Here is an 8,511-nt window from a genome sequence, read left to right as displayed (position 1 = left end):
ATGAAAACATACATGACGATTTAAAATATTTAAAAAAGACAATTCAAAAAAATTAAGTTTGAAGGGATACTGGACAACAAATACAAACTCTTCTCATCTGCACATCAACTTATTCCATTTTTCTTTATTAACGCACGAATACCAGTCATCAATTTTAAGAGGATTAAAAGTGCCCAGTAATTCTCCTCTATCCATATACTGACCAAAAACTATGTAACACCACGACCTTCTTATCTTATTAGATTTACATCGCCGAAAGGAGAACCATTACATTTCACATTTCGCACAGAAATACGTCCTCGGTTGTCCAGCCGTGGCTGGGATGCAACAATGCTGTATCAACGCAGTTTTCTATTTGTGTCTGGTAATACCAATATTTCGTCTGCATAGTTCCTTTCTCTTTCTCAATAATTGGTTAGTTTATCTGAGAATTATCTATTTTTTTCCACAACAGCTGAACATTTGAAAGCAATGCAGGATTGATCCTGCAAACTAGAAAGATGTTGCATGGTGTTGAGTGACCACAAAGACTCCCGATGTGACAAGCCATTTAATATCGCAAATAATCACATACATCTGTGAGTAGGAAACATATTTGTTAATTTTATTGCTACTGATTCACCACTTTACTTTTCTCATTCACCGATAAACTCGCTTCGTTCTTATCACTGTTGTCGTCACTTGAGTCGTTATCGGTATCTTCTACTTCTGAAGTGCCTATAATTCACACTGCTAGTAAAGTAAGAATGGAAGAACTATCAACAGATGAGTCCTTAATTGTATCCTAGTAGCATGTGCACTATGGAAATAATATATATAAACAATAAGAAACTAAATGTAATGTGCAAATATCTTTTCGAGAGCAATGGAATTGTGGAGTGTATTCTTTCCGACTATCTTTTTTCTTCATTCTGCGCTTTTCCTCTCAAAAAAACTCTTTTTAGTGTATCAATAATTTCAACTATTTTTTACAACAATAATAAATTAGAACAGTTGTAAAAAAATGATCTAAGGAACATCTCTGTTGATAGCCTGTGCTCTGAAACTTACCGGATGTTCCACATACAGGCCGTTGAAAAAATGATAGAATCCATTCGCTAGATTTCCGAATGTCTGAAATATAAAATTATTTGCAACGAATTTTTTATTTTATTTAGATTGATTATGCAGTAAGGATTTTGGAAAATGCTAATTTGTGGCGGACATTTCGGCCATATTTGATTTGTTTTTATTGATAAAAAATTAGCAACTGTGGAAGTATACCTGATCTAGCTTGATTCATTGCACCGGTAAGATTTGTTACTTTTTCACCAACCTAAAAAGAAGTTTTTCAATCTTTCAGCCAAAGTGCTCTGAAACTTACCGATATTCCACATATTATTCGTCTATCTTTATGCAGTACAAATGAAGCTTTAGTTATATTCAAATAAAATGGGTCAAGGATGTGACGAAATTATTCTTCAACGTTACAGCCTACTTGCTTGTTTTCATTTGTTCGTATATTGCATTTGTAAAATCATTCATTGCTTATTGTTAGCAAAGGATAACTAATTCTTCAAAATTTATAGAAAAGTTTGAATCCCTTAGTGAGAAAACGAAAAGTTGGTTGAAACGGATCAAGTTTACGATTTATAATGGGTGTAATCAAGCTAAATTAGCTAACAAGGATGAACTATGTCTTCTGCTGCATTTGTTTCTTTAATAGAATTAGACGTATTTTGATGATGCGACTTTAATGAATCAATTATGAATTTCTCTTATAGACTTTAAAAAAAAAAAAAAAAAAAAAAAAACTCAATTAGAAGCTTACAGTTGCATTATTTAAATAAAGCACTATCATAACGCGAAGGCATAAATTTTTTGATGCATTCATCCTGCTATCATATAAAAAGAAAAAAAGAATTTCAGTATTTACAGAATTCCTGGAAATTTTAAATATTCTGAATCCGAAACGAAGGGTGTTATTGCTTCGAGGAACTTTTGTTTCTCATGATAATAAGCTTATATTAGTTTATTGAAGTCAATTGAGCTAGATTGAAGACTTTGCTAGTGTGTTGTGATATTTCTCCTAGATATATAAAATAAAATGAGTTGTACAGAACCATTGCGCCAAAAAAAATTTTTTATATAAATAGCTCAAACAATAAAGCATCCTGTAAAAAAATCAGAATTCCTATAAGGAACGATATGGACATATATTTTTACCAGTTTAGTCGCTTGAACTGCACTTTCAAGAGCGGTCTCAGAGCAATCAAGAGTGGTACTGTTCGCTGCTGTCAGATTGTCTTTCACCATTTGCGTTCCTTAATTTCATACTATATAAGCTTTATTAAGATATTTACATGTCCAAAAGTTCTTGAAGAAAATATTGATTGAAATTGGCAATTTGGATATAAAGAAATGTAGTGCGGAACCTTTAGAAGCAGCGTGAATTGTTCCTTCTGCTATTTGTAATCCTTTGGAGGCAGCAGCTTCTGTCATTTTTGCACCAATCGCTATTCCAAGTCCTGCAAGTCCCCTACCGCGATTAGTGACGTCGTATGTTATTTTTGCAGCATCAGATGTCATTTTTGTGCCGATAGCTGCACCTTGTTCCGCAAGTTGTTTTCCGCGAATTGCGGCATCTAATGTCATTTTTGCCGCATCAGATGTCATTTTTGTGCCGATAGCTGCACCTTGTTCCGCAAGCTGTTTTCCGCGAATTGCGGCATCTAATGTCATTTTTGAGCCGATAGCTGCACCCTTTTCCGCAAACTGTTTTCCACGAACTGCAGCGTCTAACGTTAGTTTTGCCGCATCATATGTCATTTGTGTGCTTACAGAAGCGCCAATTTCGGCTAATTCTTTACCACGTGCGGCTGTCTCGTAAGTCAGTGCAGCACCACGATATGCCATGTCTTTTGAATAACGATACGTATGGCCAACAGCAGCTTGCATGTACTGTAAGTTATCACGAGCAACTGGAAACAGTGATTTTGAACGAAATGAATAAAAGTTAGCTAATTTATTTATAAAAAAATTTATAAACTTATTAAACAGAATTAGAACTCTTTGAACTCAATGAAATATTCTGATAACCGGTTCTTTGATTCCCTTCCCAACATTGCCTTTATACGCTTACTTAGAATTCCTTCGGTGGCTAATTTATAAGCGTCAATTAGTCCTTTACTGATTCGATCAGCATAAAAACTGGCATCCATCATTAAATCAGCTAGATAATTTGACTTTTTGGCGATAAGGGCATCAAGAACTTTTGTTTTTGCAGAATCTCGATCTTTTAGGAATATATCCAATTCCTTCTTGTCATCGTAAAATTCATGTGCGCGACGCAAAATTTTATCAAGTGCTGTATCCAATGTTGCAAGTACCTGTCATAGAATGCTAGTTAATCATTTATTTATATATTTTACGATTTTGGCATATTAAAAAACAAACCTAAATTATTTTTATAAGACAAGTAATTGAGAGCTAAGCTCATAAAAAGTTGGTTTGTTGATTTTTAGACCTAAGATAAGTGCGTTACACGATAGCAATATTAAAACTCGTAACTGAAAGAAAGTCAATAAATATTCCACAATCCTTTCTTCTATCTACCCCTGCTTGTAATAGTAATTTATGAGAAACCTTTTCACTTAATGGTATTTTCCGACTGAAATAATCTCTTAAAATGACAGCTTCCTCCGGTGTGAGTACTTTGCCGAGGACTTGATTGGATGTTAGTGCTTCTACTATTCTTTTCGCAATTTCGGATACTACAACCTGCACTGATAAAATAGTAAACTGTTGAATTATCGAGTAATTGATATAAATTTCCTGATTAAAAAACTACATCAGTATTTCCTTATAAAAGCATAAATTTTTATAAACTTTGCGCTTGATTTTGTCGCTAAATTAAAAATTCATAGTAATCAATTCTAAATACTTAAATCCAATGATTTAAGATTGAAACAGAATTATCTTCAAGATGAAAAAACTATGAAATGAAAAAGTAACCTCTCTTTGTTCTTTAATATGGTCTTGGTCTATCGTTGATTGATCTTTTTTCTCTATTTCAATTAATTTTTTGGCAATATCATCTCCTAAAATTCCTGTCTTGATTTCCTATTAATAAATGAATTAGTTAATTGTCATCTATGTTACTTTAATACATCCATATTACTCTGGTAGCTTTGAATTTGAACATAAAATAAATACATGATAAAATATAATTTGATAAAATATCAATACATAGAGTCAAATTGAATCTGTGTTAAAAATATGCTTACAAATATTTTTGACCTAATACATCTTTATTCACTTTTTTGGATTCTGTTATTAAATCAGTTGCCAATGACTGCAGGAGGTTTGTATCCAATACGATTTCGTCGTCCATTTTTTCATACAGTGATTGATCTTTTTTTGTCATTTCAATCGGTTTTAGCAGCAAATTAATATCCTGTGTGCTTTGTGGATATTCTTCTAGATTATAATTATTAACATTAATAAATGTTGAAAATTAAAGCAAAACCATGATTAGGTACGCTAACAATGCCCCTGGAAATTCCTGAAATCACAGCTTTTAAAAATATTAAAAACATGTAGCGCAGTACTTACCCGAAAAAGTATTTGCTGGCAGTAATTCTGCTTTAATCGATGACTGAAAATCAATATCACTTCGTTATAATCTTAATCCAACTAATTCCCCTAAATTGAATTTACGGAATTCATAAATGTTTAATATACATATCTTGCTTTCGTTCACAATATCTTTTCAATTTCTATCTTTTTCTCAGTAAAGTAAGAATGCACAGATTTCCAAATTAGTTTATCACTTTCACATGAGAGTTGTTTGTTGTTTTGGAAATTACTTCTTGAAATTTTCAGAACAGCTTATATTAACTATGAAAAATTAAGTTTCACAGATCTAGATCGAAGTAAAATTTATAAATTTTGAGGTATCTATAAATTCAGGAAAGGAACTGACAGTTGTTGTTACTTCCTCAGTTCGCCTTACAATATTAGAATAAGTTCACATAATTAACCAGTCTTATAAACATAAAAGAAATTTATTAAGTATGCAAAAATCGAATACCTCAACTGAACTGAAATTTGACGTTTCCGACTTTAATTTATGTCCTGCTACCTTTTCATTCGGTACCACATTTCTATCCTTCCGGTTTTTCTTTTCGCTTTCTGTCATTCCATATTTCACTTGTTTTGTTTCTTTTACATCCTCTATACTCGCTTTTTTTTTATGATTTTTTAATAATTTCAACTTTTTTGGACAAGCTCTAAACTCTACGTGATCTTCTTTTTTCATCCTTGTCCCCTTATCATTCTGCATTTTTTTTCTTCCCATACCTACTTTAACTTTGTTTTTTAGCGTATTTGGCCTAGATTTGATGCTCTTTACCTTACCAATTTTGAATTCTAGAGATGAATTCGTTTCAGAACACTTCTTTTTAGTTTCCTTGCTTTTCTGCGTTGCTCTTAACTTGTTTATAGAATTTGCTGTTGAAGAGGTTGATCCGCTTTGACTAACTCTGTTTGCTTTGGTTGAGCTATTCAAGCAACTTTGTTGTGAAAATGTTTCTGAACTCCTTGTTGTGTATGCATCTTCATTTTTTGATCTATGTGCACTCTTTCGTTCTAATAAGGTACTTTTGTTCAAAAGCGCATTTTTCTTTCTGTAATGTAAAAAGAAAAAAAGAAAACAATAATTGTTATGGGAACAATGATGATGAGATTATTAACCTGAACTTTGTGTGAACTATAAAAAATTTATACAGTAATTAAGAAGAACTATCGCTAGTTTGAGTTTCACTGGTTAATATACAATATATCTTTCAAGTTTTATATAACATATCTTTTGATTTTTAACTTTGAGTTCAGAGATAAATCCATCCTTGTTCCCGCACCTCAATGGTATTCAAAACGGTAACTTGCACATGCAATAGAGATTAGGACACAAGAAAATAAACTTAGTCATTCACAGCCTACTAGACTCATCGAACTGAATTTAGGAAACTGGGAGCATGTTTGTGGAATATTCATTTATCAATAACCTCTTCTGTGGTATTGCTTCATTTACCTAAAATAACTAGAATCGGAGTATTCAAACTAAGATCGAAATTTTATGTTAATTTTGGAAATAACAAGCAGATATGGATTTTGTATTATTTATTAAAAATTCTTTTGAAAAACTGGACATCCAGAATACTAACGCTGGCTAAATTGGAATGTTCTTGCATCGAAAACAGCCTGAAAGTAATGGTATAGCAACTAAAAAATTGAGAGATGCCTTTTAGTAAGTTATCCACTACATTTCCCATCTAAGACATTTCGATTTTCGCCATGCAAAATGCAGTCAAACAGCTGTTGTGTTATGCTTCAAGAGCGAGCAAAATTCATTCGTAGGTTCTTGACCCGCAAATAGTGGTGGGGAACTATGTAGGAGAGATGCAGTGAATGATTTCTCGTCTAATTGTACTTTAGCTATATGAAACAACAGAGTTTACAATACAGTTTCTTGCAAGATTAGTTTTCAGAACCAGTTTTCGGTATCAATTTTTCTGAATAATAAAGTAATTGAGAATGCGTTGCGAGAAATATTAGACGATAATAGGATGAAAACAAAGTTGTTATATCAGAATGTTTATAAACTTGGTAGGGTCCCTCTTCTGAAATCTACTTGTCTTGAAAAGTAAAACCCTTTATTTGTCTCAGTGATTATCGGATTGATGTCTACATCGACCTTTTCGAACGCTTCTTCTTCAGCACAACGCGGCGAAAGAACAGCACTGAAATTTCTTATATATTACATCGAATTGTCTCAGTTATTTCCCAGTATCAAGCGAAAAACAATTTTAGAGCATTTATACGTATCATGGAAATAGCGTGCACATCAAGTTGTTTTGTTTTATTTATCCTTTTTTATACTTCATGAGATTTGAATTAGTTGATAAATTTCAAATTTGGAAACATTCCAAAGGGCATACATGTGAGGCATGATACCAGCAGCGATTCTTATTTGTGTTTGACCCCTGAAATTAGTCAAAAAAGTTCAGCTGATATCGCACCACAGCAAAACTTATTGTGACATTTCTTTCCTTCAAACATCAGCTCAGTTATATTTTTTTAATCAGTGATCAATATCAATAATGTGAGTAATCTATGAGTCATTATCACTAAATCGAGTATTACTCCATGTGAGTATATTGTATGCAAACTCTTCGGAAATTAAATATTGCAGAACTTCAAGGATTCAAAAAATTAAATTTTCTTATATCCATACTTTATTGCTGCAAATTTATTTTGTCTTCTTTTAAAACGAGCCCGCAATTTTTTCAACTCTTCCTCTGTCAAACCTTTCTTTTCTTTTAAAGCATTTTCTTCTGAAATAAAGCAGATTATAAAATTTAACGTAATTAATGAAGATATGCGACGGGCAATACTTGTTGTTACTTCTTACTTTCCAATGTTAGCCATTCTTCTTATTAAGTTGTGGAAATATTTATTCCTCAATAACCTGCAGTAAGTTTTTCGAATGACATGCAAAGCAGGTTTTCAATTTTTATATCACGTTCACAAAAAGACAAGCCACCGGAATTGAAATTTTACCTGACATTATTAACAAGTGAACTGCTCAACGGAAGTACAAAAAAAAGCATAACCGTGGCTTATTCTTTCCTTTTTGCTTATGAATTAGTGATAAAAGATGCAAATTTTAAAATGTGACAGTTGTGCATAAGATGAATAAACATCATTAGCAACATAAATGATAATACGGTACAACAAAATATGTCACAATGTAGTACGATAACATCTTAATATACACTTTAATCTTCTGTGGACATCATTTCATTGCACAATGTCCTGGCGAAGGTGCAAACCGTGAAGTACGAGGCAACGACTGGAAAGGTTATTTGGGGACGTACTTGGATAGTGTAGACGTACCTTCGTGAACTTATGCTATTTAATTGAAGTGGATGTTGTAGTTTAGCATTTTGGTCTTACTTCTCAGCTGTGTATCTTTCTCTTATAGCTGTTTCGTTCCTTTTTTTTCTATATCCTATCATTTTTATATTAATCTACATTCTGTATTCTGGTTTCTGCAGTTGCCTAGTTAGTTTAATTACTTTAAGTGTACTACGAGGAGGACTTATTAAACTTTATCTTGATTAATCTTAAGAAATCTTAAATTGGCAAATATTTATGGTATAGTAAGTGCAGTAATTCGGAAGCGATGCATTTTGTGATAATACAATCTCCTTTTAGCAGATTTACCCCAAAATACCTGTAATTACTATAGTGAACTACATTACTACAGTGTTCCGCTGCATAAACGCACCTCTCATATATGTTTTTTCTGCCGTATTCCTGGAAATCTATACATTTGTACTAGAATCATTCTTCTCTGTACTACACTTCCATGCATATTTTATTTGGCTATATAGCTTCTTTTGAAAAGTTACCTTTGGTATGAAGGAGTTCAAGCGTAAAACTTTCAGATAATTCTGGAGGAACAGAAGC

General features: G+C 32.5%; 1 protein-coding gene across 1 annotated transcript; it reads right to left on the bottom strand.

Annotated features, from left to right (window-relative positions):
• Positions 1 to 610: 610 nt before the first annotated feature.
• Positions 611 to 7,606, bottom strand: Bm10393 (Uncharacterized protein; the record flags this gene model as incomplete). The annotated part of the gene is made up of 18 exons (XM_043078534.1): positions 611 to 717; positions 1,051 to 1,113; positions 1,264 to 1,315; positions 2,206 to 2,303; positions 2,415 to 2,960; positions 3,122 to 3,368; positions 3,625 to 3,759; positions 3,994 to 4,079; positions 4,279 to 4,458; positions 4,594 to 4,636; positions 5,072 to 5,214; positions 5,398 to 5,666; positions 6,045 to 6,070; positions 6,204 to 6,240; positions 6,690 to 6,779; positions 6,978 to 7,022; positions 7,274 to 7,373; positions 7,600 to 7,606. 18 exons carry the CDS (start codon positions 7,604 to 7,606, stop codon positions 611 to 613), a joined length of 2,274 nt encoding a protein of 757 aa, XP_042934468.1.
• Between the last annotated feature and the right edge of the window lie 905 nt (positions 7,607 to 8,511).

This window comes from Brugia malayi (assembly GCF_000002995.4).
Source record: "Brugia malayi strain FR3 genome assembly, contig: Bm_v4_Chr2_contig_001, whole genome shotgun sequence".
Lineage (NCBI taxonomy): Eukaryota > Metazoa > Nematoda > Chromadorea > Rhabditida > Onchocercidae > Brugia > Brugia malayi.
The sequence above is the reverse complement of the archived record's forward strand: the minus strand, read 5'-3'. Positions and strand labels throughout refer to the sequence as shown.